The 15,426-nt window shown below is 42.3% G+C and overlaps 1 protein-coding gene across 10 annotated transcripts in view; it reads right to left on the bottom strand.

Annotated features, from left to right (window-relative positions):
• DAB1 (DAB adaptor protein 1) overlaps window positions 1–15,426 on the bottom strand; it is a 718,429-nt gene that overhangs the window by 14,882 nt on the left and 688,121 nt on the right. For 9 of the 10 annotated variants that reach the window (XM_050962010.1, XM_050962016.1, XM_050962017.1 and 6 more), the window contains 4 exons: window positions 8,733–8,789; window positions 4,951–5,013; window positions 3,390–3,498; window positions 544–1,092 (listed from right to left, as the gene is read on the bottom strand). In XM_050962010.1, the coding sequence (XP_050817967.1) occupies window positions 544–1,092; window positions 3,390–3,498; window positions 4,951–5,013; window positions 8,733–8,789 (778 nt within the window). The remainder of the gene's footprint in view (window positions 1–543; window positions 1,093–3,389; window positions 3,499–4,950; window positions 5,014–8,732; window positions 8,790–15,426) is intronic. The other variant, XM_050962019.1, reaches the window with a different exon arrangement.

Below are 15,426 nucleotides of genomic sequence, written 5' to 3'. Positions count from 1 at the left end.
AGTCTCACTGAAATCTTCAAAAATATGGCTGGAGTGGGACTTAAAATGGCTCCCTTTAGGGATGAATTTCACCCCTGCTGCATGAATATTTTCTCATCAACAGTTTTAATATTTCCAAACTAGTTTAAATGTGCTTAGTTTAGGCATATTTTGAAGAGCAGGCCTATTACTGTTTTATTAAAAATTAAATTTTAGCTTGCAATCTTTGAAGTTGTTGATTTCAATCACCTCTGTAATTTGTAACCTAAATCATGTTTCCCTAGCTCCAGGAAGCCACTAACAAGCTGGATCATGCACAAAGATACTAAGGTCATGTGTATTCCAATATAGTACACCAGAGAAAAGGGTCAGAGGGGCAGCCGTGTTAGTCTGGATCTGTAAAAGCAGCAAAGAATCCTGTGGCACCTTATAGACTAACAGACGTCTGTTAGTCTATAAGGTGCCACAGGATTCTTTGCTGCTTTTACAGAGAAAAGGGAAAACCTTTGAGGAGATGGTGACATTTGAGGAAGAGACTGCAATTGGAAGGATTTGGGTACTTACGTGAATTTGTAGATGGCGTTGTAGAAGTCACAGGAGTCAAATTTAGTTGAGAGATGTCAAAGTCATCACAATCATCTGCATCCTGTGCCATCCCGACTTTGTTAAAATAGCTGGAGAAGGCCTCTGAGGTACAACTGAGGGAAGGCTGGTCTGGTTTTCGTGATGGCACTGGGGGAGGCTGAGCCATCTGGAAATCTTTGAACATTTCTTTTCCCATTTTCTGTCTGGGCCTGTCTGTCTGTGGACTTGATCTGGTGGAATCGCTTGTGGGTGGAACAGTAGCTATGGGAGCAATGGTACCTTGAAACATGGCTGCTTGTAAAGGCATAACAGTTTGTGTTGGCATGAAGGCAGTTGGTTGGAACTGACCAGCTACAGATGGCCATGGTTGCTGAGTAGGAGAAAAAATACCAGGTTGGCCCCATGCTATTGGCTGTCCTCCCTGCATCACCTGAGCAACTGGAGGCTGAGCACTCATGGCCAATTGTTGTTGAACGAGTGGTTGCTGTCCCCAGAAGGAGGGCAGGACAGCTCCCATTGCAACATAACCTTAAAGAATAACAACAGGATTGTTTCAGCGCATGAATATGAACAGCAAGAGGATGTGGCACAGCAAACTGTTAGTCAGAAATAAACAGATTGTGTTAGGAGTCACAGGGACTTTTACCAATTTATATCACTTTCTAAAACGTCAATCCTATGCTTTTGGCGTCTGTACAAACAGTTCAATAAATAAAGCATAACTGGATTGACTTTAATAATAGTCACCATCCCCACTCATTAGAACAAAAAAATTATTCCTCCCCCCCTCAAATCACATGAATTCTACCCCTTCTCATAATCTAGAGAGAAAAGGTACCATGTTGGAGTGCAGTTTTCCTTGAAAATCAGCTAACCTGGGTTTTGGTAGACTAAAGAGCAAAGTGAGTTCCAGAGCAGAGGACTCCTCACAAAAAATGCTATCTTGTGTAACTCTACACCACTTCTATGCCATCTCCACAGAGAACAGGAGTCTGTTACAGCTCCACTAAAGAACTCTAGCTTGTTAGCTCATGCTTTTTGCTCTGGAGGTCCCTGGTTCAATCCCTAATATGTCGGCCTAGATGGGAGCCATCAAATTTACCGTTCCAGTTCAAGCCAGGAGACGGTTAGCTCAGGGACCTGCTTGGACTGCAACTGCTACTGTATCTCATGATAATAGAGGTTTTCTCTGATGGGGGCAGGACTCAACCCATTAAGGGATTTGTAGAGGAAAACCAACATTTTAAGTTGCACCCAGAAAAGGACACAGTGCAGATTATGAAGCACATGGGCTCCTTCTGAGAAGCAACTCTAAGCAAAGGAATGGCTAAATTTCAAATAGTTCATGTTTCTTAGTGGTCTTCAGGCTTGGGCCTGAGTAGAGCACTTTGCAATAATCCTATCTGAAGGTTACAAAAGTATAGATATCTGAGGCAAGGTCTATAAAAGATAAAGGCATAATCTCGCCAAATGCAGATGAAAAAGAATGCTTGTCTACTTCAACACCCAGAACCCACTACGCAGGCATACTGTGAATTAAAAAAACATACTTGAAAAATTAGAGGTATGTAGTACTGTATAATAGATGCTAAAAATCTGTACTGGGTAATAGCTTATAATGAAAACCCTCTAGCTAGGGGAAAGAGTTGAAGATTAAAAACTGGAGTCATTAAAACATTCTAATTTTGATTTGACCCTGCTCAAACAAAACTTCCTTGTCAAACTAATGGGAATCTTGGCTGAGTATGGACTGTATGACTAGACCTTTTGTTAGTCATTTACAACTGAAAAGAAAAAAAAAAGATGAATCCAACAGAGTTTTCAACTGTGTTTAATATGAAAGGATTTCTGAAACTCTACCCTGAAACCCTCTATTAAAGAAGAAACAAGGCGACATGCTTATGTTTTACTAATACAAAATGATGTTATATTAATATGAGACCCAAGTGCTACATTAACAATTTTAATTTATTGTTAATATTTTACAGTGTGGGATCTCTCTCTCCTCTTCTTTTTACTGGTACAGCAGTAGAAAAGAAACCTTTTATTGACCTATTAGTTTTCCTTACCCTGCTTTTACCTTTTACTTTTGGTTTATTTCTGGGTTTATTGAAATGCAAACTGTAAAGGGGTAAAACAGGAAAACAAAAATCACAAGCAACGGATCTTGGAATCATTTAGCTAAGGATAACAATAACGGAGCTAAATATGTATTTCAGCAAATGGTTATGATGGGGAATGTGAAGTAGGACCCTCCACAACTTTGTCAGAGCAATTTCCCACACCATAACCCCCAAACACTGCACTGTAGTTATGACCTTACTGACTAAGGGACACTGGAGGGTACTTCCTTGGAAGAAGTACATCTGAGTTTTCCAGTTGACAAACAGGATCAAAGTGCTTATCAGGTTCTATTTCATGTTTCAGGTATGTTACTTTCAAGTGCCAACACAATAATGGAACACTGGTACAGTAAAAGATAACCGCTGTGTTACATTCCAGGACAGATGATGCAGTGCATTATAGCACTGAAGGTGTTAACAGAAAACTACTGTTGAATGACTCAAGGCATTCCTTTTTCTCCTTCCCAAATGGGACTGAACGAGCTGTTTCTGCAGTGCTCCCAGCCCCTGGCAGCCCAGAGAGCAAGACCAGAGGTCAAACCCACATCTCCTGCATGTCAGTGCAGAATATTACATAAACTCTGAATTTTGAGTACTTTGAGGAACATAGCAAAGCCTACCTGAAATGTCACACTTTGGCTACATGGAATAGCTTTAAAAATGGTCACAAATTCTTCACGTTTCTTGCTCTTGGGTTCTTACCTGAGGGTACAGCAGCCGTGCTGAAAGGTACAGAACCAAATGTGTCTGCAATAGCAGGAAGTGACTGGCATGAAGATGGGATAAAGGCATCACCTGGAGTTGCAGGAGTCTACAAAATGAGACAGGAATAAAATACAACGGTGACATATCAGCAACTGTTTCTGCCATCAGGAACTGGCATGCACTGAGGTGCCACATCCCCTTTATCTCCCAAAAAAGAGAGCTGCAGTTGTAAAGAAGCAGCAAGAAAAAGATCATCAGCACCATAAGACAGAAGACAACAGGAAAAGAGAAAAAATACAGAACTCATGGACCATGAAGAAAAAGAACAATATAACTTGCACAATCATACATCACGTGCACATTTCTCACAGTACCTGTTTCTTAAGAAATAAAAGTCTGTGATTTTGAGGCTTAATGAACAGAGGATTGATGTAAACAAAAGACAGAAAATAACATAGAAAGGATTTTAAAACACGGTGAAATCACTGTATTACAGAAGAATGATTAAATATTGTTCCAGTTCATCAGTAGGCCCAGAGCCAAAGTCCTGCATGTTAGCAGCCTGGTCCCATTGTTAAAGATAAGGATTAGGAGATGGGAGATCTGAACTCTCTTCCTAGATGTGCTAAATGGAAGTGATGGGAGCTGCAGCTCAGGTTACAGCCCTGTATGACATCACCATTCAGATCTCTATTTAAAAAAAAAAGTTTGAGACCATCTTTGCACATCACAAAGAAGCAGCATGATGGGGTCTCCATGCCACAAAAGACCCAAAGGGGTTATGGTGGCTGAGTAGGTCAATTAACTGCATTGGTTGTATATGGAAGAGGAGCCAGGGAATGATGAGGATTAATTAAAAAGGAAGCTCAGCTGCACAGGAACAGGAGAGTAGCTCAGAGCAGAAGGGGGCTGCAGAGAGAGAGAGAGAGAGACTGCAGTCACCATTAGGGTGACAGAAGGCAAGGTAGGAAATAGCCCAGGGACACAGAGTAAGGGATAGGACTTGATTACTTGTTGTAGAGAGTCCCTAGGTGGGAACCCTGTGTAGAAGGCAGGCCTGAGTTTCCCTACCAGCCACGGGAGAAGTGGCACCATTAGGGCAGTGAAAGAGAAGACTGCAAGGGACAGCGGGTCCTGAGAGACGCTGATGCATGTGATTTCCCCAGCAGGTGAAAACCACAGTGACCTGACTGGAGGACCAAGCCATGAAATGGGAGCAGTTGAGTCCTGAGAGAGCAAGACAGAGAGTGATGGAGTGCAACTGCAGGAAGAGGTGTCAGCCTGGCAGAGTTAATCCCCAGATGTGGTCAGGGGGAGATTTGCCAGCGCTGACTAGAGCACCCCGTGACAAGCAGTGATTCGAGAAAAGGATTTTTCCCTTTTTGAATATGTTTGCTTCCTAGTTTTCCTTTATTTCGCAGTTTGAAAAATCACTTTGCAATCCTTCCTACTGGAGTGCATGCTATTCACCATCCTGCATTTCTACACATGGCTACAGTAAACCTGCTTTTTACCAGCAAGGTAGAAAAAGACAGGGCAATTTTCCCTGGGTACTTACTGGGGGAGAGGTTACATCAGGAGGAGTGGACATGTCCCCAAAAAGCTCTAGTTGGGTAACAGCCTGCAAAGAGAAGAATATATCTGTATTTATCCTTTAAGGAGAATGAAGAAAGAGGGTGCAGTAGACTGTAGATACGTAATGAACTCATATCACCTATCCAAATTAAAGCTATTTATGCCTTGATTGTCCCCTCTGCTGGGGCTGGCTCACAAACCCAGAGGAGGCTTAAACATCTGACCCTGGGAAACTCTGTTATGGGGGATCCACCACAGAAGGGGATAGAACATGGAGAAAGCATCCACAATGGGGCTATATTATCTTTCCACTCTTAGCTTCACTGGCACAGGGGATGTGTGTATGTCCCATTGCCACCCAACCCTTCCACCATGGCCCCATCTCTGGTCTCTCATGCCCTAGACTACAACCTCTGTGGGGTCCAGAGGAAGTGGGTCGGATGTTGCTATGGAGTTGGCTGAGACCCCGCTCCCCCATGGGATGAGCGTGGCCTGCATGCACCCTTGAGGATGAGGGGAGACACGATTAGGTCATTACGACTGGATAGCTCTAAATTAATTTCATGCTAGAAATGTTTTACCAGGGACTCCATTTTGGGTTTGGTTTTGAAATAGATCAGCCAAAGAGGTCTCTCTTACTTGGACCAGAAGAGGGAAAACCCCTTCATAACATATAGCAGTTTCCGTGGCTGCATGAGTAAAATATTGACCGAAGCTCAGCACTCACAGAGATGAATTTAGACTGGACAGAGCCATTAATCAGGGCTGGCTCCAGTCTGGGCGGCTTTTTTTTTTTTTTTAGGCGATTCGGCTGTTTGAGTGGCTTTTTTTTTTTTTTTTTTTTGCTTGAGATGGCAAAAATGGTAGAGCTGGCCCTGGAAACCGAAGCAATTCTGAAGAAGCTTTGCTTTGACTGTGTCTTCTACAGTACAGAGTCCAAAATAGTGTGAAACAGGTTCATAGTGATCAAGTATTTACATCTGCCATATAATATTAATGATTCCTCCTGCACTAAACTCCTAAGAAAGCATAATTTAAGTATTTTGCTCAAAAAAATCTGTGTAAAGGTATTTAGGCACTGATCATAAGTGGAATCGGTTGCTGGAATACTGTCCTCCCAAAATTAGTTGTATATTTAATTTTTAAAGAGACGTATCAAATTTTCCGTTCTGTTGCACAAAGTCAGATTACTACGGTATCTGTGCAGTATGAATTATTGTCCCGTTATGAAACAGTCTGGGAAAACAAGATGACATGGTAAATCGATGAGTATTCAGAGTAGTGAAATTCAAACACAATTAATAGAGTTGGCTGAAATTGTGTTTAGGTGGGATTTTTTTTCTCTTTGTGAAATAAATTTGCTGGAAATGAAATTTTTTGTTTATTTCTTTCTGATAAAAACATGAACCTTCCCAAACAAAAAATTTGTGGTATTTGATTTTTTTTTCCATTGTAAAATTGGAAAATTCCTGTGAAAATTACCAAAAAAACAAGGCAGAGGGAATTTTTGTTTCTTTAATTTTTTTTCCATGGAAAATACTCACGATTTTCTGACTAGCTTTAACAATTAATTACCGGTCAAGATTCTGGAGTCAAACTGCCTTCCCTCATCAACCTTATCATTTAGACCAGGGATTGCTCCCCTTTCACTCAATCTCTGAAAAATATCAGGGTAAAAATCTTTATAGTTTCATTTTAAATTAATCTCTAGACCTGTGGTTCCCAAACTTGTTCCGCTGCTTGTGCAGGGAAAGCCCATGGTAGGCCAGACTGGTTTGTTAATCTGCCGCGTCCACAGGTTCGGCCTATCGTGACTCCCACTGGCTGTGGTTCATTGCTCCAGGCCAATGGGAGCTGCTGGAAGCGGCGACCAGTATGTCCCATGGCCCTTGCCACTTCCAGCAGCTCCCATTGGCCTGGAGCAGCAAACCACATAGTCAAGTGAATGGGATTTACCCATGTATATGGGGAGAGGATTACCACTTCATTTTTTAAGGCTGCACTTATTTTCCGGGGGGACATCTATACTATCTCGTCTAGGTGTGATAAATTGATCCCCGAATCGACGCCCGTACTCCACCTCGGCAGGAGGACTAAGCTGAGTTGACGGGGGAGCCGCGGCGGTTGACTCGCTGCTGTGAAGATGGCCAGGTACATCAGACTAAGATACTTCGACTTCAGCTACACAAATAGTGTAGCTGAAGTTGCGTATCTTAGTTCGAACGCCCTCGCTAGTGTAGCCCAGGCCTTTGGAACTAATAGAAGAACTATAGAACTAGGCTCTCCAAGAGATGAAGCAGATCACTCTGGTACTGTGCACAAAATTGCTAGCCACTTAATCTTGGCAATGTCTAGAAAAGCCTGAATAATAATGATACTCCCAATTTAATCATTTCAGATGAAACTTCATGCCAACCAGGTGCCACCAATGGTTGCAGTGGTTGTGACAATAGCAAAGAGTCACTTCCTTCTAAGAACTCTGAACTGGTTGTTCGAGGTTGTCCCTGAAACTTCTGTCTCTGCATCATTGTAAAGCTTCTGGCTAGAACCTCCCCCAGCCTCCTCTTGTCTGACTTCCTGCTAGCATTCTAAAGAAACTGTACATGTGCCTTCACAGGTGAGACCATGTGGGTTTTCCCTGCCCACAGGGAAGGGTCCTCCAAGATTTCCTCTCCCACCATAAAGGAGAGAAAGGGGGAAGCAGAGCTGCCAGTGGCTGCAAGGGGTACCAGGTACTGAGACCGTGTCCTGTACTACCCAGGTTGTCAGTTTGGGGGGAAGAGTCTGTGTAGTGGGCAAGGGGCAGAAGGTTTGATGGAACCCTTATGCCACGATTCATATTAACCTAGCCTGATGTAGAATAATCTACATTAATGAATCTACACTAGAATGAATCCCATTAATCCCCCATTAATCTGGCCTAATGCAAAATAAATATAACTGAGAATTTAACACAATGAATCTTTCTGAACTCAAGGTTCCAGCATTTAGTTCAACAGTGGTAAGTCACATAACCTCTCTCTGACTGCCACTCTGTAAAATGGGGATAATGATACTTTTCAAAGTGCTTTAAGGTGTGTGCACCTGTGGAAATTCATCTCAGGTAAAGCTCTAATGAGCTCACGACAGCCTCTCTGATATCACAGTGATGGGGACTATACAAACTGATTGTTGGATAGAGTAATATTGACTTGCCATTAATGTTTATTCTAATAAGCCCTTCTTCATGGTGACCCCAGAAAAAGAGCAATATAACAACAGCAGGGTTAGTTTTGGCATGACTGCAACATTGTGTACAAGAGATGCTAGAAAGCTATGTCAGCAAATGTAAATTGTAATTTAGTGTGAAAATAACTTTCGAAGATACTTGCTAGAGAGGCTTAAACAGCAACATTTGAATCTGGATTTCAAATCCCTCAAAGGCTGGGATTGTTTGGATGAGGAGTTTTAGTTCTGGACCCTCGCTAGGGCTAACTTCTCTACTGGTCTAAATAAGTACAGCTCCTTTCACATAAATGGAGTTTCAGTCATTGGCAGAAATTTTGGCAGCTAATCTTTACCTTTCATTGGTTTTAAACAGCTTCACTTTCTGGGTCACCACAGAGATGAATTTGCCAACTATATCATTTGTTTTTAAATTATTTGTACTTAGCATTAGCTACATTCTGCTGCAGTTAAACCCAAATTGAGCATTTTCAAATTGCACTAATTCTAGTGGTGATTTCATCTACATTTCCCTTTCACATTTTAGTGTCATAACCTTACCTGAGTGACTGTAATAAGATTTTCCTCAATGTCCAGCAATAAGTTTCCATTCTGCAGCTGTAAAGCATGATTTATGACAATGAAATGAATGATTTATGAAAATGACATGAGTTCTGAGCATGACAATGATAACCTCCATAATTATTGACTTCACTGTGGAAATGGAAACTCTTTCAGTCTTGTAGTAAGCTGCTGTACTCACCTCAAAGATAACAAATCACATGTTTAACAATGGTGCATTTGAATGCTGATAACATCAAGTGCAACTATACACTACACTTGCTGTAGTGCACTCTTGCGCAAATGCCAGTTCTGTCATGAATAAGGCTACATCAGTACAGACATTAGAAATAGCTACTCTTTAAGGGATTAATAAATTTCACTATAAAAATTCATTATGGTGCCTACTCCTGCGTCCATAGAAGTTAATGGGAATCTTTATTGGCTTTAATGGGGAAAGGAGTTGGCATTCTCAGCTAAATAATTTGATAATATACATGTGGGGTAAGAAAAAGCTCTAAAAGCAAATAATATATGCAGCAAAATGTCTATTTAACTAGGTAAAACTATGGCTTTTGAAAAGTGTATTTATAAATTAATAAATGCATATCTAGGATTACAAATACCCTTTCTATAATCTGCAAGAGAATATTTTTTAAAATGCTGGTATTACTGAATCCAAGAAATCTAAATCTACAGGGTTGTGTGTAAATGTATATATAATGGAATATACTAAAAATCCCACTGTTAGCTATAAATATAATATCTGATCACCTGACTTAAATGTCATCAGAGGACTAAATCTCAGTGTGATAAACATAACTGTTTTAAAGTGGGAGGGGACAAACCAGAATGATTTTTGCAACATAACGAGAACTATAACAGCAAATGAATTAAAGTTTAATCTGGGATTCATTTAAGAGTGCAGAGGGCCACAAGATGCCATTCCAGGAAGCTGGAATTACAAAGGCCCAGGAAATGGGCTGACAGGAGAAGAGAGCAAGCAGTCCTGAGGAATTAGGAGTTGGATGTGGGGGAAACCCCAGAACGCTATTCCTTTAAGGGCTTAGGATCAGGAGCCCTGTTGTGTAGGATTGGACAGGACTCCCTTCTTTTCCAACCAATCAGGAGGAGCTCTCTGGAGGAGGGCAGTATATAGACTGCTTTCTCCTTCAGAATAGTGCAGACACTGGCAAGAGAAGGAGGTCAGAGCCAGAAGGCTAAACTCCAGGGAGAGACAGCCATGAGAAGCAGCGACGTGATGGGCAAACTATTTTCTGGGACGTCCCACTGTAGCACAGTCAAGTTATTAGTAATGGTCTGTTATGTGCTGCATAAGGCACAAGGCTATGGCTGTGTGTGGATGGCAGAAGAACCAGAGATAAGTGGACCTTCTGGGCTGCAGTGATTGACTTTATTGGTGGAAGTGTTTCTGGGCATTAAACAGGCCCCAAGTAGAAGGCAACAGAACTTCTAAGATGCTGTGGGGAGTTTGCATGGGGCCTTGAAGGGGGAGCACACAGGGACAGCTGCTGCAAAGAGAATTCTGGTCATGAGGGACTGCTCAGGAAGTGACAGCCCTGTTACCTGATGACAAACCCACCAGTCAGCAACTCACTGGAAGTTTAAAAATAGCTGGAAAGCGTGGTTCTCCTGTGTCTCTGATAATAAAATTCTGGCAAAAAGCAATTCCAGATGAAGAAAGTATGACATCTGGTATATTCAGGGCCCAATACTGTAGATTCTGTATGTGAGGAATTCCCACTGAAGTTAAGGGAAACATGAAATCAGGCTTAGGCGATTAGCCCCAGAACCTCACTATAAATCCAGAAAGCATTTTTGATATAAAAACTGAAAGGCTTAGGCCGTGAATGAGGACCTCAGGCTTTAGTCAACAGATTATTTTTCTTGATTTTGACCATCACTTCACCTAGCCATCTCTACCAATTCTTTACAGGCTATACAGCTGTGGTAATTCAGAGTCAGATCTTTCCCTCAGCCATACTCCTGCATCTACACTGATTGCTCTGCAAAACCACTTGAAAAGTAACCATACCATAGCACGGAAGAAACGTGTGCAGCACATAACAGACCATTACTAATAACTTGACTGTGCTACAGTGGGACGTCCCAGAAAATAGTTTGCCCATCACGTCACTGCACATCCCCAAGTAGCCAATTATCCTGTGACATTTGGACGGCATCCTCCATCAGTTCACGTTCAGCATCACTTACTGTTGAGGAGAGACGTCCAAAAGGAGAAATATTAGTGTCTATCAGAGCGTGAGATAGTGTTCAATAGCAACTTCTCTGGGGTTGCATTAGTGTAACTGAGGACAGAATGTGGCTTATTCAGTCTTTCTTTGGTTAGACGTTTCAATACAAAAGGATTTATCCTTATCAATGAAAGTAAACGTCCTCTCCCGCTCTCCCAGTAGACTGTATAAAAAAAAAAGAGAAATATGGAAAGATGCTTGGTTCCTTGATCTTTCTGTAGAATTCCTTTGTCTGTGGATCTCTCCGTGTCATAATGTAAAAGCTGCCTTTAATTACTGGAAAATGCATCTCGTCTTACATGAAAACACCACCACAGCTTATTCAGCAAGGAACACAAAAGTCAGTTGTAACTGCACAGAGGTGGGCAGAGGAAATAGCATTAATCCTTATATCTTGGTGGTATGAAACCTTATAATGAAAGCTGTGTCTTCCCATGTAGACATATGACATATGCTGTAGTCTTTTAAACATTAAATATTTAAATCTGGCTTCTTAAAGCAGGCTTTAAACCACTCCAGCTGGCAATGAAACTTCTTGTGACATTTTTCACGATTCAGTGGAAACAAGAGAGCGGAAGGTGTATTATTCAGGTGTTGGAAAATATTTGAGGAAAGCCTACAGACTTTTGACTATAGAGTTAAGCAAACTGTAGCTTTCAATACCTAAACACAAGAAAGTCACTTCTACACTTTATCTGTTGATCCAATTGGGGTTGGAAAAGTACTTTGTTGTGTTTCTTGAATTATTGTAAAGATAGAGATTTACAACAGAAGAACTCTGCAGGGACCCCTGTATTCAGAGGCGGGTAAAACACCTTGCAGACCTTGCTATAGAAATAACAGGCCAGATACTCAGCTGTGGTTAATACGGTGCGCTGGTGCCTAGAGCTGCCCCTGCCCTCTGCTCCTTTCTTAGTTCACCGTGGATTGCTGTATTTAAATGGTGGTTAAAAATGTTTTTTGTAAGAAAATGGTATAGCAATAAATGAGGTATGGGGTAAGTTTGAGAGTAATTGACACAGTTGGTGGGTTATTTAAGAAATGTTTGAGTATAATTATCCTCTCTTTGTTAGTATTTTATATAAAGTAGGCTTCCTCAGATAATCAAAACATGTATTGATTCCCTTAGGCTTATTTTATTCCATTTGATTTGAAGCTGAGTTAATTCTGAATTCCCTCTGTGCCTTAGGTGTTTATTCTTGACAGAAATGCAATTTGAAAGATTCTTTCTAGGTGTTTACCTCTGATAGATTCTAGTCAATCAGTCAAGAATCTAAAGTGGTGACTATTATATACAGTACCTAATAACTCCTTTGTTTTTAAGTTTTACTCTCTATTTTTTAAAAATTCCCTTTAAGCTATTCTACACAGAGATCTTCCCACAAAGAACTAGTCTGAAACAATTATTTTATTTACCTGTTAGAAAATACAAATGGAACTATCAAGACATGTGCCTAAAATAACCCTGGCTATTTTGTATCATTACCCCTTCTCCAGCTTTCTTTTCTGACTCCTTGAGGCAGACTTTTTTCCTTTTGTTTGTACAGTAACTGGCCCAATGGCACAGTGATTGGCATTTGAACACTACTATCATTATTATTACAAACAGGAATGAGACCAAAACCTCATTTGAATGTGGGGCTTAGATCTGAATACCTTATTGCATATTCACAATGGGCTAAACAACTCCTCAAATCAGAACATCCTGTAGTTGGGAGTGGCTTATGAATTTAGAAAGTGCATTAAAAATGAAGCAGGTTAAACCTGAAGAGATCTGACATTAAAGAAAGCCCATGTTAATTAACCTATGGGTCACCACAGAGTTTTTCTTGTATTCTGAGCAAAACAAAAAACACACAAATAGGATGCATCAGTGAACCTCAATATTTAGCATTTTAAACGGCTAAAATCAGTTTCTTCCTCCACTTCTTGTATTATCAGAAAAATCCATTTTTCATGTAGAATGAGTAGTCACATCACAAATACACCTCTACGCTGCTATAATGTGGTTGTGGGGAGCCAAAAATCCCTACCACATTATAGCTGAAACCCTGTTATACAGGGGTAGGAGCAGCAGGGTGCCAGCGGTGATTTAAAGGGCCAGGGCTCCCTGCAGCAGCCGGAACCCTGGACCCTTTAAAGCACCACTGAAGCCCTGCTGCTACCGCGCTATACGCGAACCCGTTTTATATTGGGTCGCGTTATAGAAGGGTAGCGATGTATTTAAAAAACAACTTGGCAAGCCCAGAAATGCCACGTAAGCAGTTAAACTAAGGCCTGGTCTATACTATGCGTTTAAACCGATTTTAGCAGCGTTAAACCGATTTAACGCTGTACCCGTCCACACTACGAGGCCCTTTATATTGATATAAAGGGCTCTTTAAATCGGTTTCTGTACTCCTCCCCGACGAGAGGAGTAGCGCTAAAATCGGTATTACCATATCGGATTAGGGTTAGTGTGGCCGCAAATCGACGGTATTGGCCTCCGGGCAGTATCCCACAGTGCACCACTGTGACAGCTCTGGACAGAAATCTCAGCTCGGATGCAGCGGCCAGGTAAACAGGAAAAGCCCTGCAAAATTTTTATTTTCATTTCCTGTTTGCCCAGCGTGGAGCTCTGATCAGCACGGGTGGCAATGCAGTCCCAAATCCAAAAAGAGCTCCAGCATGGACCGTACGGGAGATACTGAATCTGACTGCTGTATGGGGAGACAAATCTGTTCTATCAAAGCTCTGTTACAGAAGACGAAATGCCAAAGCATTTGAAAATAAAATCTCCAGGCTACACAGTGCTGCGTGACAAGCATAACGGGAAGCCAGAGACTCAAATGGATGCACATGGAGGGAGGGAGGGGGTACTGAGGACTCCAGCTATCCCATAGTCACCAGCAGTCTCCGAAAAGTATTTGCATTCTTAGCTGAGCTCCCAATGCCTGTAGGTTCAAACACATTGTCCGGCGTGGTTCAGGGAATAGCTCGTCAATTTACCGCCCCCCCCCCACATGTGAAAGAAAAGGGAAGGAAATAGTTTCTTGACTTCTTTCAATGTCAGCCTATGTCTACTGAATGCTGCTGGTAGATGCGATGCTGCAGCAGTGAAGAGAAGTATCTGCTCCTCTCCCCTCCCCGGTGGCAGATGGTGCAGTAGGACTGGTAACTGTCCTTCTTAACAACCCGTGAGTGCTCCTGGCTGGCTTCAGGTGAGGCTGGCCGGGGGCGCTTGGGTGAAAATAGGAATGACTCCTGGTCATTCCCAGTAGATGGTACAGAATGGCTGGTAACCATCTTCATCATAGCAACTGGGGGCTGAGCTTCAATCAGCCCCCTCCCTTTCACGTGAAAAGAAAATATTTTGTACTGCCTGGACTATCAAAGCAGTGGGATGCTGGGCTCCTCTCCCCCACACTGCTTAATGTCCTGCCTGGACTATCATAGCACCGGGAGGCTGCCTCCCCCTCATTTTATGTCACTAAAAACTCAGTGTTTCTTATTCCTGCATTCTTTATTACTTCATGACACAAATGAGGGGACACTGCCACGGTAGCCCAGGAAGGTTTGGGGAGAAGGGAAGCAACGGGTGGGGTTGTTGCAGGGGCACCCCCCATGAATGGCATGTAGCTCATCATTTCTGTGAGATCTGACACAGAGCAGCTGTACCCTCTGATACACTGCTTCTCTAGTACATTTGCCCCATATTCTAGGTAGGACTGACTCTATTTTTAGAAACCATAAAGGAGGGATTGACTCGGGGACTCATTCCCAGTTTTGCTTTTGCGCCCCTGGCCGATGTCAGCCAGGGGCATCCATGATAGCAGCAGACAGCACAGAAGGACAGATAACCGTCATCTCATTGCCAAATTACACTGGCAGCAGACGGTAAGAACGACTGGTAACCATCTCTGTTATCATGCAAAAGCAAATGAATGCTGCTGTGTAGCGCTGGAGTATCGCCTCTGTCCGCGGCATCCAGTACACATACGGTGACTGTAAAAAAAAAAAAAGCTGAACGGGCTCCATGGTTGCCGTGCTATGGCGTCTGCCAGGGCAATCCAGGGAAAAAGGGCGCGAAATGATTGTCTGCCATTGCTTTCCCGGAGGAAGGAATGACTGACGACATTCACCCAGAACCACCCGCGACAATGATTTTTGCTCCATCAGCCACTGGGCTCTCAACCCAGAATTCTAAGGGGCGGGGCAGACTGCGGGAACTATGGGATAGCTATGGAATAGCTACCCACAGTGCACCGCTCCGGAAATCGATGCTAGCCTCGGAGCATGGATGCACACCGCCAAATTAATGTGCTTAGTGTGGCTGCGTGCACTCAACTTTATACAATCTGTTTTATAAAACCGGTTTATGTAAAATCGGAATAATCCCGTAGCGTAGACGTGCCCTAAATGTCACCACATTATTCATG

Source organism: Gopherus flavomarginatus, chromosome 7 (assembly GCF_025201925.1).
Source record: "Gopherus flavomarginatus isolate rGopFla2 chromosome 7, rGopFla2.mat.asm, whole genome shotgun sequence".
NCBI lineage: Eukaryota > Metazoa > Chordata > Testudines > Testudinidae > Gopherus > Gopherus flavomarginatus.
Note: the sequence above shows the minus strand (reverse complement) of the source record. Positions and strands in the feature narration are given on the sequence as shown.